The 21778-nt window shown below is 40.7% G+C and overlaps 1 protein-coding gene across 2 annotated transcripts in view; it reads right to left on the bottom strand.

The window, feature by feature from the left end:
- CIB4 (calcium and integrin binding family member 4) overlaps positions 1 to 21518 on the bottom strand; it is a gene marked incomplete at its 5' end in the record, with an annotated part of 50186 nt that extends 28668 nt beyond the window's left edge. The window contains 3 exons of one of the 2 annotated variants that reach the window (XM_081944319.1): positions 13630 to 13726; positions 19367 to 19401; positions 21465 to 21518. In XM_081944319.1, the coding sequence (XP_081800445.1) occupies positions 13630 to 13726; positions 19367 to 19401; positions 21465 to 21518 (186 nt within the window). The remainder of the gene's footprint in view (positions 1 to 13629; positions 13727 to 19366; positions 19402 to 21464) is intronic. The other variant, XM_081944318.1, reaches the window with a different exon arrangement.
- Between the last annotated feature and the right edge of the window lie 260 nt (positions 21519 to 21778).

The following is a 21778-nucleotide window of genomic DNA, read 5'->3' as shown; positions in this document are numbered from 1 at the left end:
TTGCAAACTTGTTGTGAGATGGGGAGCAATATAAATGTGATTAATAAATAAACAAAGTAGCAGTGTTTATATCATCAGTGCTAGTGGTGAAATTCAATTTTTTTTTTTACTACTGGTCCTGTGGGCGAGGCTTGGTGGGTGTGGCAGGGGAAGGATACTGCAAAATCTGCATTCCCACCCCACTCTGAGGCCAGCCAGAGGCGGCATTTGCTGGTTCTCTGAACTACTCAAAATTTCCGCTACCAGTTCTCTAGAACCTGTCAGAACCTGATGGATTTCACCCCTGATCAGTGCCTATATTTACCTGTGGAACAATCAATTGTACAGACTTTTTGAGGACTTGACAGTTGGTGCCATTCCTGAATCTAAATTACAGGACACTCCAAAAGTGAGGGCCACCACTGAGAAAAGTGTGTCATCCGCTCACTCTTGATTTCTTACAGGACAGGGCGCCAAGACACACATTTTCTCAATGATCACATAGGGTAAAAAGACTATCCTACAGGTATCTAGGTGCTGAACGGTCTGAATTTAACTAAGAAGGAAACTGGATGCAACACAAGAATAAGAGATACACTTTCTTGTAAGAAAGAAGGTCAAAAATGTAATAAATAAAAATAAACCTAGGAACTAAAGAATGATAAGGATATCAAGCTATCCAGCTTTTCTTGTAGTAAACTTGGATTTTGTGATTGGTAATGTAGAGTAATAGTTATTTTGTGGGAGGCAATGCCTCTTATCCTTTGAGTGGTGTTTTTTCCCGGCTCAAAATATGATATGTACAATTAGGGAAGCTCTTGTATAGGCAATGTTGAGCTGGACGGACCAAAAGTTTGATTTCAAAGAAGTCAGCAACTTCAGTGACTTCATTTAATTATCAAGCCAGGTTTAATGCTCTTCCTATGATGTATAAAGCCCTGAACAACTTGGGACCAGGGTCTTTTTCTAATTATACATCATATTACTTGCTGAGATTATCAGAAGTCTTGCTGTATGTGCCAAGAACCGCAGTGTGCCATCTTGCAGTTGTTCACTTTCTCAGTGGTGGTGTGAAGGCTCTGTTAATTGCAAGAAGGTTTCAGCTTTCCTTGTGAGAATTACCTAGATAGGAGGCCTGGAGTGCGGAGAATGTAGTCATGCAACCATCTCCAAAAGATGGGACAAAGGGCCACAAGAAAAAGAAATCCAATTTAGAATAGAATAAAATGACAGAGTTGGAAGGGACCTTGAAGGTCTTCTAGTCCAACCCTCTGCTTAGGCAGGAAACCCTACACCAGACAAATGGATATCCAACATTTTCTTAAATACATCCATTTGGAGCACCCACAACTTTTGGAGGCAAATTGTTCCACTGAGTAATTGTTCTGTCAGGAAATTTCTCCTTAGTTCTAAGTTGCTTCTCTCCTTGATTAGTTTCCACCCATTGCTTCTTGTTCTACCCTCAGGTGCCTTGGAGAATAGTTTGACTCCCTCTTCTTTGTCGCAACCCCTGAGATATTGGAACATTGCTATCATGTCTCCCCTAGTCCTTCTTTTCATTAAACTAGACATACCCAGTTCCTGCAACCGTTCTTCATATGTTTTAGTCTCCAGTCCCCTTATCATCTTTGTTGCTCTTGTCTGCACTCTTTCTAGAGTCTCCACATCTTTTTTACACTGTGGCAACCAAAACTGGATGCAGTATTTCAAGTATGGCCTTACCAAGGCATTATAAAGTGGTATTAACACTTCATGTGATCTTGATTCTCTCTTGATTTTATGCAGCCTACAACTATGTTGGCTTTTTGGGAAGCTGCTGCACACTGCTTTCTCTTCATAATGGGCAATATTTTTAAAGGATGCAAAGGTTCTGGGATGGGACTGCATATATATTTTGCAATATCTCTTCCACCTTTTCAGAGATTCTTGATGAAGTGATATGCCTGCTGTGTCCTAAATACAACAAACAAACATTTCCTACCTAAGTACCGTAGCCCTTGTCTCTGGAGCAATTTTGACTGGGGGTACCTACACTCTGCAATGCTCACCCCTGAAATTCATGGGTCAACTATCATTCTAGGCACCTGTCATCTCTTCACATATGTTTCCTCTACTAATGTGGCTGATTTTTTTCCTTTCTGCTTTTCTTCTTTCCTATCTTTTTTCCTTTTTATTGAATTTGTCTTTAATATGAGAGAAGAGAGGAAGAGAGAGAGAGAGAGAGAGAGAGAGAGAGAGAGAGAGAGAGAGAGAGAGAGAGAGAGAGAGAGAGAGAGAGAGAGAAGTTGTATTTCATGCAATTTCCAGTTTCTGTTTTCCCCCTGCAATGAGTTGATCACATAAATGCCAAATGTTGGCCTACACATTCATCTATGCAAATAGCATTCATTAAATGTGTAAAAAATGTAAACATACTCACTGTAATCCAAACTGACAGTGTGGCTAACTATATTTATTCTTGGATTTTAATTAAACCCTGCAGTGGTTGAATCTTTAAATGTGATTTGCACATGCTCATTCTATCTTCTCACAGAAACAGCATCTCCATCACTTCTGGGCAATTAACGCTACCTGCTTTGCTTGCATGCCGTACAACTAATTCTTCCATTGCAACAAGCAATATGGCATTAAATGAGATGGTGCCCTATCTAAATATTTTCAGACTATATGAATGGCCTTGAGTCTAGAAATGGGCATCACCTTGAATTTTTATTTAGGAATTAAAGGCTTTTTTTGTCAAAGATAACTTTCCAGATATTAAACTAGCTCCTAAATTCTGTACAAACTGAAGTCTTTAGCCTACATACAAAGGCAGCCTCACAAAGACTGCAGTATTTCAATCTGGAACCTATAAGTATATACTGTATATATACTACCATTGGTGCCTGCTAAGCAACTCTCATGTATTTTCTTTGCATTCAGAACTATATCAAGCTTGTAGAAAGTCAGTGCCTACTCCTCCTAGAAGAATGAAATATTTGGGGAAATACTAAAAAAGGCAGAATATTACTGTCTTTTTTGGACTATAAGGTGCACCGGTGTATAAGACGCACCGAGATTTCGAAGAGGTAAGTAAAAAAAACACACGTTTTTGCCTTCCCTGAGCCCCCAGCAGCACTCTGCAGTCTTCAGCGGGGCTGGTGCAAGACAAAAATGCCCCCGTTTTTGCCTTGCCCCAGCCCTGCTGAAGCCTGCAGACTGCTGCTGGGGGCTCAGGGAAGGCTAAAAAGACACTGTTTTTTTCAGATCCCCAAGAAAGTGAGGGAAAAAAGAAAACATATTCGCAATTGGCGAATAAATTATACCAGAAGGGGGTGTGGTTTAGATGGTTGATGCCTGAAGGTATGTTAATATTCTGGGAGGAGACAAGAGTTAGGATTAATACACCCATAGAGGTGCAGGCCTTTATGGAGAAAAATAAACTGCTCCTAGAAAAACCAGATGATTCTTCAACAGACATACAAGACACGGGAGGGGCCGGAGCTCTCCCAGCGGGGCGAGATGGGGCGACAACAAGAAAGCTCAGATCACACAAATGAGTAAGAAAAGTCATCTGATATAAATTGATCGAAACTACCAATTGAATTTACCACACTGACTATATGTTATTACTTAATATTGAATTTTATGCAAATGTATACTATGAGTTTGGAGGGGGTGTGCATCTACCGTATTTCGCAGCTGCCAAAATTTGTAACTTTTCCCTTACCTTTTCCCTTTGTAAAAATTAAAAAAAACAATAAAACTTTGTTTATATATTAAAAAAAGACTCTGTTTTTTTGAAAAACAGCCCATTTTTCACATAAACAGGGGCATTTTTGCCTTGCCCCAGCCCTGCTGAAGCCTGCAGGGGGCTGCTCGAGGCTCAGGGAAGGCAAAAAAAGCCTCTGTTTTTGCGGAAAAAAACAGTCCATTTTTTGCAAGAATGGGATGTGGGGGTGGGGCTTTGGGAGGCAAAAAATGGCTGTATTCGATGTATAAGACGCACCAACATTTCCATGGTCTTTTAGGGGGGAGGAAAAGGGGAGACTTATACTCCCCCAAAATATGGTATATTTCCCCAAAGGGAGAAATGGAGAAACATTTTTTTTGAAGCAGAAGCAGCCCCCCTCACTCAAGATCCAAAACAGAATGAAAGCCATTAAGCCACAATAGGAATTGTGCAACACCGTTTCAGAACACAAGCCCCTTCATTGCATCATCCCAGAGCTGTCCAAATTTCACCTGGGACCTCAGAAAAACAATAAACCAGAGGTAAACCAGATTAGCTCAGACAAGGATCTAGGATTTGCACTTCCTTTTTTGCCTGTAGAGCCAATTATGACCCCTACATAACCGCTACATGACCCAATAGGATTCTGACAACAGCCAATAGAATACCTGTTCTTGCACAGGAACAGGAAGCTCAGATGCAAAGCTCAAAGAAGGTATAACACCCACCCCCACCCTCAACTCCATCTTGTCAGCTGTTCAGAACCACAAACCCTTATGGTTCTGCTTCATCAATAAACCATCATTCCAATCAGCCTCCATGCTTCCAGTGTCCTTCTCTCAGCTTCTTCCCACAAGCTAGTGCAACTCTTCTAATAAATGCATCATACTAATTCAAAACAACCATTCTTGGTTCATAAATTCTTTGGTGAAGTCTTTGGCAAAATCTTTTCAGGGCCCCATATCCCCATACCTATTGCCCCCTTTTGCTGATGCTTTTCTTCCTTTAGGCTGACCAGAATAACTTCTGCAGGAGAAGACAAGCTAGATGGAAATCATCACCCGCTCTCCACACTTTTCTCATTCTTGGCTACTGCTCTGGAAAGCATTAAAAAGAAAAAAGTGGAATATTGATGTAGTAGCAGGTTCAAAAAGACCACGGACTGATATTGAGTCTTGATGGAACTAGATTGTGAATATATTTAGATTAGATTGGATTAGATTAGATTAGATTACAGGTAGCCCTCAATTTACGATCACAATTGAGCCGTAAATTTCTGTTGTTAAGTGAGACATTTGTTAATTGAGTTTTGCTCCATTTTGTGACCTTTCTTGCCTCAGTTGTTAAGTGAGTCCCTGCAGTTGATACGTTAGTAACCCAGTTGTTAAGTGAATCTGTTTTCCCCATTAACGTTGCTTGTCAGAAGTTCGTAAAAGGTGATCAAATGACCTTGGGACACAGCAACGGTCATCCGTATGAACCAGTTGTCAAACTTCTGACTTTTGATCACATGATCCTGGGGATGCTGCAAAGGTCATAACTGTGAAAAATGTTCACTTTCTTCAGTGCCATTGTAACTTTGCACAGTCACTAAGTGGACTGTGGTATAAATCAAGGACCACCTGTACCTATTTCTGAGTTTAATCCTGGATTTTTATTCAATGCTATGGCTGGGTTTGCATAACATAGTGGATAAGACAACAACAGGATTGTGTTAGGTAAAGGTAAAGATTCCCCCCGCACATATGGGCTAGTTGTTCCCAACTCTAGGGGGTGGTGTTTAACTCTGTTCCAAAGCTGAAGAGCCAGTGCTGTCCGAAGACGTCTCTGTGGTCATGTGGCCTGCATGATTAAACGCCGATGGTGCATGGAACACTGTTACCTTCCCACCAAAGATGGCTCCTATTTTTCTACTTGCATTGTTATATGCTTTCGAACTGCTAGGTTGGCAGAAGCTGGGACAAGTAACAGGAGCTCACTCCATTACACGGCACTAGGGATTCAGACTGCCGAACTGCTGACCTTTCTGATCCACAAGCTCAGAGTCTTAGCCACTGAGCCACCTCATCCCTCCAGGATTGTATTATGTGTTATGAAAAACCCAACCATTGCTTTAGCATGTTTTATGAACTAGGCCATCACACCATGATCTAAAAGGATCTATTACCACTTGAAGAAATTCTGCTGCTAAGGGCTATACACAAGAGGCCTTTTCTCCACCAAGTTTGTGTGCAATTTTCTGCAAATGAATTCTTCAGGGAAAGAAAATTTTCCAATGTCTAATCAAGGGCAGAACTTGCAGGGATCATAGCACTATAAATGCTCCTTGGGGTGAATTTGCTTGGGAAGAATTTGAATCTTCCCCTGCCAGAAACTAGATCTGAGTTTGCTGTGCTTCCCAGACCCTTGTCTGGATCCTGCTGGGAACTTCCATCTCATGGAGATCACCACTAGGCCAAAACATCTTCCATTCAGCTGTCTTAGGAATTGTATAACCAGAAAACCAGAGTATACATTAAATAAATAGCAGTAGCACTTAGACTTAGATACCACTTAATAGTGCTCTACAGCCCACTCTAAGTGGTTTACAGAGTCAGCATATTGCTCCCAACAATCTCAGTCCTCATTTTATCAACCTTGGAAGGGTGGAAGGCTGAGTCAACCTTGAGCTGTTTAGAATCGAATTCCTGGCAGTGAGCAGTGAGTTAGCCTGCAACATTGCATTCTAACCATTGCATCAAGATAACAAGATAACTTCTTAATAAATAAAATCTAACTTATATATATAAGGTTCCCAGGTTCAATTCCCAGTAAGGGTATGGCTAACTGTGAGAGCTAAATAGCTTGAAATAGATCTATACTAGTCTCCCTTTATTTATTTATCAGCACAAATGCAACGCACACACGCACACACGCACACACACACACACACACACACACGCGCACACACACACACACATGTTGTATTTGTGCTGATAAATAAATAAAGGGAGACTAGTATAGATCCATTTCGAGCTATTTAGCTCTCATCAGCTAGCCATACCCTTACTGGGATTTGAACCTGGGCTGTATTACATATTAGGCAGGAGTCTTAGCCACTATGCAACAGGCTTCTCCTCCTTTATCAGCTGAGCCAGGGAAATAAGTATGTGTTTGTGTTACAACCCCTGGTATGCCCAAATATGGGAGGGAGCTCACTCCTCCCTCTTTCTCTCCTTCGGCTCATCACAGAAAACCATCCAGGCAGAAACCCATATTTTTATTTTTAATGTTGCCTTTTTATATTTGTGTTGTATTTGTGCTGATAAATAAATAAAGGGAGACTAGTATAGATCCATTTCGAGCTATTTAGCTCTCATCAGCTAGCCATACCCTTACTGGGATTTGAACCTGGGCTGTATTACATATTAGGCAGGAGTCTTAGCACTATGCCATAGGCTTCTCCTCCTTTATCAGCTGAGCCAGGGAAATAAGTATGTGTTTGTGTTACAACCCCTGGTATGCCTATATATATATATATATATATATATATATATATATATATATATATATATATATATATATATATATATATATATATATATATATATATATATATATATATATATATATATATATATATATATATATATATATATATATATATATATATATATATATATATATATATATATATATATATATATATATATATGTTGTATTTGTGCTGATAAATGAATAAAGGGAGACTAGATATTTGGGCATACCAGGGGTTGTAACACACACACACACACACACACACACACACACACACACACACATGTATATATATATATGGCTGTGTGTGTATATGTGTGTATGTTCCAGCATAACTTTGGAACGCCTTGAGCCATTTCAACCAAACTTGGTACACAGATGACGTACTCTCTGGAAAAAAAATATTGTGCGGTAAGACACCCCTAACACCCCTTGGGGTGTGTGTTCTGTTAAGATACAGCCTGTTGTGCCTTAAATGGTTTCTACTGTACTGCCATAAAATGGCTTCTACTGTACAGTGCAGTGGAGTTGCCATGGTAACGGTTTTACAGTACTTCACAAGGGGGCTCCCTCTGATAAGATCTGGTAAAATCCAACATTAGAAATTATGTTTCCTCTGGACATGTTCCCCCTGTAAATAAATACCCAGGCAACACTGGGTTATCAGCTTGTAATAAATAAAACCCAATGACCTCTTATAAATAAAATCCAACTATCTCTTGTACACTATAGGAATGATCTCAACATGAGGTGCAAATTCATATCCACTCCCATTAGGATTTGGGGTAGCACTTCTTATGCAGTCTAATTTAGATCCCAATTTATGGAGAAATTGGAACACTCATAAAGAACAAATTCTCTCCCCACCATCCAAACTGTCCTCTGGCAGTGTTCTGTATATGAAGAAGGTAATTAAATAAACATTAAACTGCAGTACTTTTTTTAAAAACTTATTTTTGTGCTTGCTCCTAGATGGATGGTTGCTTTGAGTTAATTGAAAGTGATGAGTTTTCAGTAGAGGATGGCATGAATAAAACTTGAATAGGAGGCAATTTAAAAAAAGATGTTTGAAGAACTATTGTATTTTCACAGAGGGTTATTAGGTTAAAACCCCAAATTTATTCTTTCCTCTTTTCATTTTTAGAGTTTCCAATATAAATTATTCCCAATCCACATTTTGAAATATTTGCCAAGATTTGAGCAGACATCAGGATTTGATTGTTGCACAATCTTAGTTTTCCTTTAGATATAGGAAAATAGGTAATCCACTCACTATTTTCTTTTTGAATGTACATCAGAAGATCTGTAGCAAATAAAAGGGTAATAAACTATAATGGAATTTATGTGGTTGCCTACCGTACATTGCCCTCTCCAACTTTCCTAGATACATTAGACCACAATAGTTTTGTTTATTGATGATATTAGGAAACTATAACAACTCATCGGGACAGCTGGGACTATGATTAGATTTCTGTTCCCTCTGATTTAGCATTGGGACCAGATTTTACAGCCAAATGTGGCAGTGGTAGTGGAATGATATCCAGAATGGGTAGGTTTTTCATTTTCATTTTCTTTCATTCATTCATTCATTCATTCATTCATTCATTCATTCATTCATTCATTCATTCATTCATCTTATGCCTGGAGGCAACTCTAAATGGCTCACCATCATTAAAAGCCAATAAAAACATTAAAACATAAAAACAATAAGTAAACATGAAATGAGTTTAAAATGGAGAAAGATGGGGATGAAGAGAGCACAATGCACACCTCCACATATAGCACAATGCACACCTCCACATATAGGGTCACACATGACTCTAAGCCAGGGGTGTCCAAACTTGGGAACTTTAAGACTTGTGGACTTCAACTCCCAGAATTCCCCAGCCAGCATGGCTGGCTGGGGAATTCTGGGAGTTGAAGTCCACAAGTCTTAAAGTTCCCAAGTTTGGACACCCCTGCTCTAAGCTCTACACCCTAGTTAACTAACCACAATGATTGAATTCCCACATCAAATGAAGCTGTGGTCAAGCAAATAATATTACAACTTAGTCTAACTGCTGAATTGTTCCATCAGTCAATTCAGCAGTCTCACTTACACAAGCACAAATTGCCTAGGTCAAACTATCCTATTTAGAACATGATGTGAGAAGATCTAACTCTCTGGAGAAAGTTCTAACACTGGGAAAAGTAGAGAGAAAAAGAGGACATCCAAAGGCAAAGCGGATGGAGTCATTTACGGTGGCAAAGAGAACTACAAGACCAGATTAGAAACAGATCGTCATGGAGAAAATCTATGTGGTTGCTAAGAATCAACAACAATTATATGACAATCAATCAATCAGTCAGTCAGTCAATCAATCAATGTTCCATTACAGCAGTGATGGGTTTCAAAAAAAATTAGAACCTCTTCTGTAGGTGTGGCCTGCTTTATGGGAGTGGCTTGCCAGCCATGTTACCGAGTGGGAATGGCTTGGCAGTCATGTGACTGGGTGGGCGTGGCCAACTTGTCAAATGTGGTGAAACTCACTTAACAACGCTCTTGCTTAGCAACCAAAATGTTGGCTCAGAAACTCTGGCATTTGAAGCACGGAAGTCTTAAAGCTGTCAAGTTACAAGATCCTTGCGCCCTTAACCCCTTAGAAAAAACCCCCAGGGGTGTTCAAACTTGATAGCTTTAAGACATGTGGACTTCAACTCCCAGAATTCCTCCTCCAGGAACTCTGGCATTGAAGTGTGCAAGTCTTAAAGCTGTCAAGTTACCAGATCCTTTCACCCCTAACCCTTTAGAAAAAAACCCCAGGGGTGTTCAAACTCGATAGCTTTAAGACTTGTGGACTTCCAGAATTCCTCCTCTCGCTCTTCATCTTGATGATGTCCAGACGGGCGGGGGGAGGGAGCTGGAACCGGTTCTAAACAGCACTGCAGATTTGTGGAACCTCTTCTATAGAAGAGGTTAGAACTGGCAGGAACCCACCCCTGCATTACAGCCTACTTTTTTGAAGCTGTTTTTAAGGCCAGTAGAGCTTATGGGCTGTTAAAGATACAAGTATCTGAGGAATGAGCCATCTCTCTCTAACACTTCACCAATGAAAGTATGACAAGCTTATAGTCTCATATCCAGTCTATCTCCAATATAGACATCTCCATTTGCACTGCTGAAGGTTTTTATCAGGGATTAGACAGCCATTTGTTAAGATTATCAAGCTTTAGCTTTCCTGCATTAAATAGGAGGTATGATCCGAATCTGTATATTAAAGTTGCGTTAGCTGCTGCTGTATTCCTTTGCTATACAAGCTTTCTATCCGTGCTTTTAAAAGCCCACAAAATTAATGCTCTTTGGTAAAAAAAAAAATCTGCTGCAAAAATATAAACGTTCTACAATGTGTTATCAAGTTCAAAATATCCCTCAGCATCTGTGATGTGTGAAATGGCAAAGGTGTGAACAATGCATAGAACTTTTTGGTGTTCACGTGGACTCATTAAGCTGTATGTGTGCACTGGTGACACAACGCCGTCACAAAGTAATCAGAAATGTATTTCCAAAAGCACCCCAAACAACTTTTCATTTTAAAAATAAATTAACCCAGGACTCTTCCTGCTAAAATTGGAGCGTAAGCTGCAAAGGTTGAGGCTGCAATGTTGTCAGGAGAACAATGCATCAAATGACAAAAACATCTAGGTTTGGACTTCAGTTCAACCAATAATGGTGGAGGAAGTGTTGTATTAATGGGTCTTTTATCTGAAACATGGGACAAGATATTCTTCCTGGACATAGGTTTGTGGGGATGGAATAATATACTGTATGTAGTTTGGAACTTGGGGAAGCACCATTTTAATTTCTGCAGTTGTGTTGAAGGGAAAGGACCAGATGTTCTGATAGAAATGAAGTAGAGTTGAATGTAGTTTTGTAAATGGAATTAATATGCACATGCTTTGCCCCTGGAGAACTAAGTTCAGTATTGAACCACTATGGCCAATTCATTCCTACAGCTGTATTTCAGATGAAGTTATCTATCATCTAAGGCAGAGGTCTCCAACCTTGGCAGCTTTAAGACTTGTGGACTTCAACTCCCAGAGTTCCTCAGCCAGCTTTACTGGTCCAAAGTTTTTAAAGTTGCCAAGGTCGGAGACCCCTGTTCAAGAGGTTAGTCAACTCTTCAGATGTAATATAAATTATACAGAGTATAATAGATAGTCTCCTCCTCCGGTTTTACATTCTCCTTACTTGGCCATCTCAATCATGCTTTCAATACTCATTCTGCTTTGCTGGCTGAGGAATTCTGGGAGTTGAAGTCCACAAGTCTTAAAGTTGCCTGATCTAAGGAATTCATAAAATAATAAAAAGAAGAAGAGAGAAAGAAGAATCCCTTCCCAATCTGTGAATACAGCTAGCCCTTGACTTAACAACTGTTAACTCAGCAATTGCTGAACAAAAGGCGCTTATGACCCCTGCCAGAAGTTCTGACCTTTGCAATATTTCTGTGGTCATGTGATCAAAATTTGGGTTTTTAGCTGCACACCTACCTTAATAACTGTAGAAGCAGTTGCAATTCTTCCCCAATCCTAACATGGCCTTGTCCCTCTATTGCCTCCCCACCAATTCCAAGTGGTCTGAGCCTCCTCCCTGCCCCACTGCATCTAAGTCCATTTACTCTTCTCTTTCCCTGCAGTTGCTAACAGCACACTGGCCCCATATGAGATAGGATAAGATAGGATAGGATAGAATAGAATAGAATTCTTTATTGGCCAAGTGTGATTGGACACATAAGGAATTTGTCTTTGGTGCATATGCTCTCAGTGTACATAAAAGAAAAGATACACTTGTCACGAATAATAAGGTACAACACTTAAGTCATAGGGTACAAATAAGCTATCAAATCATACTAGGAAACAATCGATATAAATTGTAAGGATACAAACAACAAAGTTACAGTCATAAGTGGGAGTAAATGGGTGATACGAATTATGAGAAGATTAATAGTAATAGTAATGCAGACTTAGTGAATAGTTTGACAGAACTGGAACTCTGCTGGATGACTTCCTTATTCCTGAATAGCTTTGAGAAAGATTGTTTCTCTAGGCTTGAGGAAAATTGCCTTCCTGGGCAGGAAACTAGCATAGGCAATCTTCTTCAAGGCTAGCTTCTCACTTGATGAACAAAACTTCCAACCAAAATTCTGGATTCAGTTGTGGTCATTAGTTACCAGTAGCATAAACTGGATTGCTGAATAGAGTGTCTTCGTTCTTCTTGTACTATAAATCTGATGGGTTAATTTTGATAGGTTAATTTTGGACTGCAAGTCCTATTATCTGTCATCACACAGCCCAGGCTTATTACAGTTAATAGATCAAGATGACTATGTACAGTGTCATCAAGATGACTATGTACAGTGTCGTTCTGGATTATTGTGCAGTATATAGTATATGCCTCCATAATGCTAAACTGGGCTTCTTTTCATTTTACAGTGAAAAGGTATCCAAGAATAGCATGTACCGTAACAAATGCTAGCATGCAGGAACGGCATTCATGGCTATGAAGGAAGAATATACAACAATGTTCCTCTTTCATAAATTGATTCCATGAACTGTACAGTTCAGTAAATAGCAATAGCAATGGCATTATACTGCTTCATGGTGATTTACAACATATCCTGAGAGGTTTACAGAATCAGCATATTGCTCCCCCAACAATCTGGGTCCTCATTTTACTGATTTCAGAATGATGGAAGGTTGAGTCAATCTTTTGCTGGTCAGAATTGAACTTCTGGTTGTGGGTATAATTTGTCTGCAATTCTGCATTCTAACCATTGCGCCACCACGGCTTGGTGGGGAAAGGAAATACTTCTGTTAGAAAAAGGGGGCTGACTGGCAGAAGTGATCTAGGCAACAGAAGGAAAAGAACAATTTAGCAAAACATCTGGTTGGTATGACTCTGCCTTTCTGGGCAGCAGGAAAAGTTCCCTATTATATCTCTCCTTCACCCTATAGGTAACGGTTCCCTTGCACATATGTGCTAGTTGTTCCCGACTCTGGGGGGCGGTGCTCATTTCCATTTCAAAGCCGAAGAGCCAGCACTGTCTGAAGATGTCTTCTTGGTCACATAGCCAGCAAGACTAAATGCCGAAGGCACACGGAGTGCTGTTACCTTCCCACCAAAGGTGGTTCCTATTTTTCTACTTGCATTTTTACATGCTTTTGCACTGCTAAGTTGGCAGAAGCTGGAACAAGTAACGGGAGCTCACTCCGTTATGCTGCGCTAGGGATTCGAACCACTGAACTGCCAACCTTTCTATCGACAAGCTCAGCATCCTAGCCACCGAGTCCCTCCTTCGATCTATACTGAGAAACAATTAAACTTCTCATTCAGAGAATACTGTCCATAAACTCTTCTTTTTTTGCTAGCAAGTGTTCAGGCTTACCTTCAGCTGTGGCCAGCTACACACCTGCTCCGCTGTGAGTTTTTCTTTCCTGTAATCTTTTCCTTGGGGGCATGAACTACAAAAAGTTTCATGGATCCTGCAAATGGAAAAAAGCAATGGGTGGGCTGATACAGTCCTTAGCTGTCAAGGCTGCCATAAACCCTATTTTGCATGTTGATTTTAAATTCTCGACTCCTTTCACAAGGCTTTACAAAGCCCACTCCCCCACTACTTATGAAAACATCACACTAAAACAGCAATTACATGAATATTTAACATATTAAAATTCACCACATTACCTAACCATTTGAAGCCATCCAAACTCCACAAAGCAACAGGACTAAATCAGAGTCAACCATCCAGACATTCATACGTGCCCATTATGTAATACTTTTGACAGTAAGCAGTTACACACAGGACGAAAAGAAGAAGAAGAAGAAACTGGGAATCAAAGAAATTGAAGGTATGACTTCAGAAAAGAAAATATTTTTCAAATCCCTACCTTTGCCTTCTAGTTGTGTTTGTGTGTATGTGCCATGTAATGCTTTGCCTCGTTGTGTTTCTTTTCTGTTTTTCATCTGATCTTTCTCATTAGGCTAGTTTGGTCTCAATGGTATTCAGTAAGCCTTCCTGGATTGCTACCCTCAGTGCATCTTCTTCGCTGTTCTTCAGATATTCTTCCAATGCCCTTTTTTCTTCTTTAACTGGTTGGGATACTTGCAACATTCCATACCTATTATGCTCCTTGGTAAAGAGAAACGGTCGGCATAGCTGGCCGGATGAAGGGTATGATTCATTGTCACTCATTTTCTGGCCACACTATCTAGGGTTTCCAATCCACTACTATATTATGATCCTCTGATAGGACCTGTCCAGTATGATTGAACCTTGGCATAGCTCTCATCCTGAAGCACACAAGTCCTCCACCACATCAAGGTAGTGCCTCACTGGGGATCTATTGTTTAATTACTGTACAGTCATCCAGGGACGCAGTGGCTAAGACTTCAGCTTGTCGATCAGAAAGGTCAGCAGTTCAGTGGTTCGAATCCCTAGCGCAGCATAATGGAGTGAGCTCCTGTTACTTGTCCCAGCTTCTGCCAACCTAGCAGTTCGAAAGCATGTAAAAAATGCAAGTAGAAAAATAGGAACCACCTTTGGTGGGAAGCAGTGGTGGGTTTCTAACTTTTTTATCTATCATTTCACTTCTGCATGTGCTCGCACACTCGTGGCAGTTCTGCGCATGTGCAGAAGCGTCCATTCGGATGGGCAGAGCCTACCGCCACCGCTACTACCAGTTCACCCGATCCGGGCCCAACCGGGAACAACCCACCTCTGATGGGAAACACCTTGGGTGTTTAATCATGACCACAGATATGTCTTCGGACAGAGCTGGCTCTTCGGCTTTGAAACGGAGATGAGCACCACCCCCTAGAGTTGGGAATGACTAGCATATATGTGCGAGGGGAACCTTTACCTTTACCTGTCCAAATATTTATACCAGATTTGGCCTTTTTATCCAATTACAGTCTTTTCTAAGGAACTGGAATAGGGAGGTTTGATGGTGTTAAAGGAATCATTGCAGGATATAAGTTGTTCCCAGTAAAGCTGCCTTTTATAATTGACTGGTGATGATTTTATCTATGCTATTAGTGTTAATAAAGGGAAGTTCCAATACTTTGGGGATTGCACCCAAGACGCCTATCACTATTGGTATTATTTTTATGTCCTATTTGCAGATCTTTGCATTTTGTGATTCCCTCCCCCTCCCCCCTAGTGATTTCGATTCCATTCTGTTGTCTCCACATACTGCCATGTCCATTATACAGGCATTTTTGTCTCTCTTATTGACAATTGTTAAGTCTGGGGAGTTATGTGGCAAAGGCTTGTCCCAAAGCACTTCATTTTTTATTACTCTGTATATTTTGTATTCCCACCAATCCTTCTTTATAGGCAAGTGGTATTTCTTGTAGCTATTCCAATGCACTATTCTTACTACTTTGTCATGCTGTTGTTTGTAACCAGTGTGTGCGATCTTCTTACAACAACTAACTAGGTAGGCCACTGTTTCTTCAGCTTCTTTGTGGAGAGGACATTTACTGTCTGTCGCTGTCTTCTAAATGCTATCTTTGTGTGCATTTGTTCTTGAGGTTTGGTCTTGTGCAACCACAGTTAGACCCTCTGTCTCTTTCTTCAACTTTCCTGCTCTTAACCATTGCCAGGTCTTGTTATCTGCTTGCCTTCTGTTAATGTGTTTGTGTCTACTGGCCATGTAATACTTTGCCTTGTGATGCTTAACCAAAGTACTTATTGGATTCATGTGGCCATTTTTATATATGTGGGCTTAATGCTCCTTTTGAAAGAGCTCTACTCTTGTTTTTTTTTTTTAAGGAAGGTTTTCTCCCTTTCTGTTACCCCACCCCATAACATTAATTCTGGATGGGATAGGTTGTTGATACACACACACATGCACAAAAATAAATAAATTCTGCTAGCTGTGTGTTGCTGGTTCTGTCACTAATGAAGAATACTTTTTATACTGCTTCTGCTAATAAGAGCATTGGTATACTGTTTTTATTGATAGTGTAGCAACTAAATTTTGACTGCTGCTACACAATTTTGTGTAGTCCATTGATTACCTTCAGATCTAGAGAAGTGTGTTCCCTTCCTGGGGACACACTCAAGATGTAATAGAAAAGCTCAAAGATTATTTAAGCCCTTTGACAAATATCTACACCTCCACCTGGGAACAAATAACATAAATGGTCACAGATCCAAAGATGCTGCAAGATACTGTAAAGAACAAGCCAGGAAGTTGAAGGAGTTGGGAGAATAATTAGTGTTTTATTCACTTCTTTCTAGTGAAGGATCTGGGAAAAGAAGGAAGACTATCGAAAGCAAACAACTTATTGCAAAGATAGTTCTTACAAGTACTGCTTCGATTCTGTAATAACCTTAACTTCAGCAAAGAATTGAATGAAGTCTCTTTTAAGATCCTTGTAAAGAGGATCAGATAATGTGAGCTGGATTATTCTACCACTGAATGGATACAGAATTGGTTTAACAAATATATACCCAGTGAGTGTTTATAATACAATACAATACAATAGTAGAGTTGGAAGGGACCTTGGACGTCTTCTAGTCCAACCCCCTGCCTAGGCAGGAAACCCTATACCGTTTCAGACAAATAGCTATCCAACATCTTCTTAAAGACTTCCAGTGTTGGGGCATTCACAACTTCTGGAGGCAAGCTGTTCCACTGATTAATTGTTCTAACTGTCAGGGAATTTCTCCTCAGTTCTAAGTTGCTTCTCTCCTTGATTAGTTTCCACCCATTGCTTCTTGTTCTACCCTCAGGTGCCTTGGAGAATAGTTTGACTCCCTCTTCTTTGTGGCAACCCCTGAGATATTGGAACACTGCTATCATGTCTCCCCTAGTCCTTCTTTCTCTTAAGCTAAACATACCCAGTTCCTGCAACCGTTCTTCATATGTTTTAGTCTCCAGTCCCCTAATCATCTTTATCAAGGACTCAGCATCAAGATAAAAGGAAGTGGCAAGTGACATACTGTGGGACTCCATTTTAGCACTTATAATGTTCACCTTATTTATCAGCCACTTGGATAAAGTGTTACAAAAACTGATTATTAATTTATCAAACCTCTTAAAGAACAATATCAAAAGTTAGGATAATCTTGAACAGTAATGGGTCTCGGCTCCTGTTGCAACCGGTGCACTGCAACGGGAGCTGGGTGTGCACCACGGGTGTGCATGCGTACCCACCGCTTGTGATGCTCCAGCTGCTCGGTGGAGCGTCACGTGGGCGCCTTATGCTGCGCATGCATGCACAGATGGCCTGTTTCCTTCAAATACAGGTAAGAAACGAGGGATGGGCGGGCCCTCCAAAGCACCATTCCGGTACGGTGGCTGCTGCTTCCGGCAGGCACCGGTGAGCACGTACCAGGGCGTACCGCCTGCAACCCACCACTGATCTTGAACACTTAAAAGAATGGACAAAGGCCAACAACAGGGATTTCAGAAGGACAAATACAAGTACCATATTTGGGTAGGACTAATTAAAAGCATGAAATGAAGGAGACCAATGTGGGACAACAGCATTTGTGAAAAAGATCTAAGTGTCTTGGTGAAACATGAAGAAGTACATCCAATACCCGAAGCAAGACATGAAAAGTACCAAATCCTCTGAACTCAAATAAGTTTCTCTCACAGTTTGCTCGAGCATTTACTAACGCTAACTCATGAATATTTCAAACCATATTCAAAAATATTTTCTCTTTTGTATTTTTAGAAGGGAAAATAGGAAGTAACCGGTAATCAGAAAAGCTGGTTCTTGCAAACTTCCACTTTATTAACTGAATAATTTCACTGCAACCATAAAACTCAACACATGCCATCAAATTAATGTATTTTGGGCCACGTGTTCTCTCAGTTTTAGGAAGAAGGCAATGGTGAATACTTTGAAAGTAGTAAGCAAGAACATTGCTTGGAAAACTTAATAGATTTGTATATATTGTCACCAAGAATCCAAATTAATTCAAAGGCAAATAAATACCAATTAGGCTCCCAATAAAATAAGAAACTCTGCTTTCATACTACTAAGAAACAGTGTCTTCTAATAGCACTGTTTTTACTCTGGAATAAGCCTGTCCTGATTTCATTTGCTGAAATTCCATCAAGTGCTTTTTTGTTTTTGATAGACTTCATTCTGAACTAAGAAAAATTCGCCAAGGTCCTAATTTACTGGATCAGTCTACTTGTTAGAAAGCTCTCTGCTGACACCATAACAGAGGTAGGTTGCTCCGGGATTGGCCCGGATCGGGCAGCAGTGTGAGGCTCTGCCCACCCGCCCGGATGCTTTTGCACATGCGCAGAAGCATCATGTGCGTGCATGCATGAGCGAACTGGTAGTAAAAAAAAATGGAAGCCCACCACTGCACCAGAACCCTAAAGTATATCACAGATTAGTTCAAGCTGGGTGAATCCTCTGCCTGAAAACTAAATTTATGTGCTAACTAGTATATGGCTTCAAATTGAGCTACCTGCTTTCATCAATAGAGCCCTTTAAGAATGTAAATAACGCTTAGATGGCTAATGGATTAGTTCTTCACAGCTAACTATGAAAGGCAATTATAGCTCCTAAAATTCAAGCAACTTACACCATGCAAGAAGTATGATAGATGTATTTGCCTACCTCCTCACTCCCTCGGGATGTAGCCAAAATATCAATATTGTGTGTTTTCAGCTCTTGAAGGTCAAAATTAATGACTAGTCTTACAATGGTTTAAGGGATTGATTTTACACTTTGAAAGCCCACCTCAAAACAAACAACAAAAGACCAAACATTTCACACACATAGTCCTCTAGTAGCATCATTGCTAATTGGCTGCAATTTTTGCCATCCCCTGGCAAACCAGAAAAGCAAAACATGATTCCAGCTCCTACTGTGAGAACAAGAGTTTCTTATTTCTCATTAAACCATATAACTTTATTCATTGATGACTCAAATCACTAACCTGGGGCAAAATTGCTTTGACTTTAAAGATGTCCTTAACATCCCTGACTTCCCCACTTTTTTAAAACTCTAGAACAAAAACTGGGCATCCAGTTTAGATTAGAATACTAATGTCAGCTTCTTTCGCCCACAACTGCTCTGATCTGGTTTGGCCTTTTTACTTATAGCAAAACTCAGACTATGTGAAATAAAATTAAATATCAACTTACCGAAGTATTTCTCCTTTGGTGAGAAATGTCAACACCTGCAGGAAATGACAAAGATGTCATACTACAAAATGAGCCATCCTTATTTCTATTTCCAGTGTGATGGGATAGAAGGATAGAGATAACTTATCTGCTTATTTTAAACATGCACAGACACAAAAAATAAATGTAAATGCAACCATACATTTGGCCTATCAGCCAGCGTTGGCACAAATCACCTGGTTTTCAACATAGGAATACATAAGATAAATGTGAGACGCCTCCCTTTGCCTTTATTTGTGATATCCTAAGAAAGTTAAAATAATGTTTTCATAAAATGTGTGGAATTTATCAGAGAGGTAAGAGAACAGTCATGTGGCTTTAGGAGACTCTTACCTGTAGGTCAAGAGAAACAAAACAAGCATCCTGCTATGAAGATGCAGGGCCTGAACATGAGCTCTCTGTTCTGGATAGAGCCATCTCAGTAGATTTAAGATGGGTTAATAAAAAGCCTACCTATTGCAGCATCCAGTTTCATTATCTGGGAATATCTGGGAAGCCCAGGAGCATAGCATTAGAGCAATATTCTTCTTATCCTGTTGCTCCTCAGCTATTCATATTCAGAGTCATGTGATCTCCTGAAAGGGAGGTATAGGATCCTCTTCAGCAGGCTGCATGAAAGATTTGTGTATTCCTAACTGAAGGAGTCACTGGAGAAGAGCCTAATGCTGGGAAAGACTGAGGGCAAAAGAAGAAGGGAATGGCAGAGAATAAGATGGCTGGATGGAGTCACTGAAGCAGTCACTTAATCAGTGAGTCTAAATCAGTGACATACGGTGAGGTTTATACCTGGTGAGGCAGCAATTTTTTTAGACTTGTGGACTTCAACTCCCAGAATTCCACAGTCAGGCATGCTCAGTTGCGACCTGCCACCCTCCGCCCTGGGATTCGGCCACGGCACCGCCTGCCAGAGCTGTGCGGAATCCGGGGCACGCTTGTCGGGCGAGGGCAGTGCAGATGGGGAGCGGACGGAGCAGAGGAAGCCTCTCCCCCCCCTCGAGTCTAGGGCAGCGAGTCATTCGATAGGAAACTTGCCTCTTGGAAGGAATGACTCGGCTTGGCTCCTGCTTTGTCTCTCCTGCCTCTTCGCTTCTCCGTTCGGTCGTTGGGTGGCAGATCGAAAGCGGGAGCCAAGCTGGGTCATTCCTCCCAAAAGGCAAGTTTCCCATCTAATGACTCGCTGCCCTGATGATGAGAGGTTAGGCTGTGCCTCACTTGCCTCACCTGACTGCACGTCACTGGTCTAAATGGACTCCAGGTAATAGAAGAGGACAAAAAGGCCTGGAGGAATGTTGTCCATGGGGTCGCGATGGGTCAGGCACGCCTTTGCAACTAACAACAATGGAAGGATGGGCAACTTGCAAACAATGGATTGTGTATGTTCCTTCATTCCCCAGTCTTTCCAGAAACTGGACTGCTGAACTTATGGGGCAAACCAGTAAAAACAAAGATATATTTTCCTTGTGGTTGAAAATAAAGGATTTGATAAGGCCCAAAACATGATACTCTGTGACCTGTCTGGCTTGATGAATCTACTGAATCATTGGCTCTTTGGCCTTCTGCTTCCCAAAACTGGACCAACCGGTTATCCATCTCTGCCTTAACTTGTCTGGGCCTCATTTTTGTTTATTCTGGAGAAATCTTCAATCAACCTACCTATATACTATAGTTGGACATACAAGGGAGGCAGCCATTTCAACCACATCAACATGTGGCTTCTTACTGGTTGGATATGAAATAGGTTCTCGGTTTTTGTCAAGATGACATGACACCACTTACCTGAATATGATTTTGTATTCTACATCAAGGGTGACCAACTCCTGGGCCTCAGACTGGTACCAGTCAATGGCCTGTCACGAACTGGGTGGCACAAGCTAACAAAGCTTCATCTGCGCATATGCGGGATCTAAGTAGTGCATGAAACCATGCCTTCCTGATCCATGGATGTTTCCCCCCCCTACAGAACTAGTCCTTGGTACCCAAACATTTGGAAGGTAACTGTTCTACATGCCTGCCTTTGACAAGGCATGAATAATGGTGAAAACCAATGAATGCCTCTTACCTGGTATTCTTCCAACTCTCCTTTCTTCATGGAGTGACTTGTGCATTGGCCCATTCTCCTGCTTGGAATTTCAATGGCCAGAAGCCTCTTGTAGCCCCTGGCAACCAAATATACATCACTAATAAACACAGCACCATCTCTTTCAAGTTTATGGGGGGAACAATAACGTGTGACATGGGAGCACTGATGGTGTTATCTAAACATCCATCAACCAAACATCTGAAAGAAAACAACCAAGCTCAGAGAGCATCAAGGATCCCTCATTTCAACCCTGAGCTACAAATATTTTCCTTTATCAGTACAATAACTTTTTC

The sequence above is a fragment of the Natrix helvetica genome (assembly GCF_964273705.1).
Source record: "Natrix helvetica genome assembly, chromosome: 2".
In the NCBI taxonomy this organism is placed as follows: domain Eukaryota; kingdom Metazoa; phylum Chordata; class Lepidosauria; order Squamata; family Natricidae; genus Natrix; species Natrix helvetica.
This window is presented reverse-complemented; position numbering and strand designations above follow the sequence as displayed.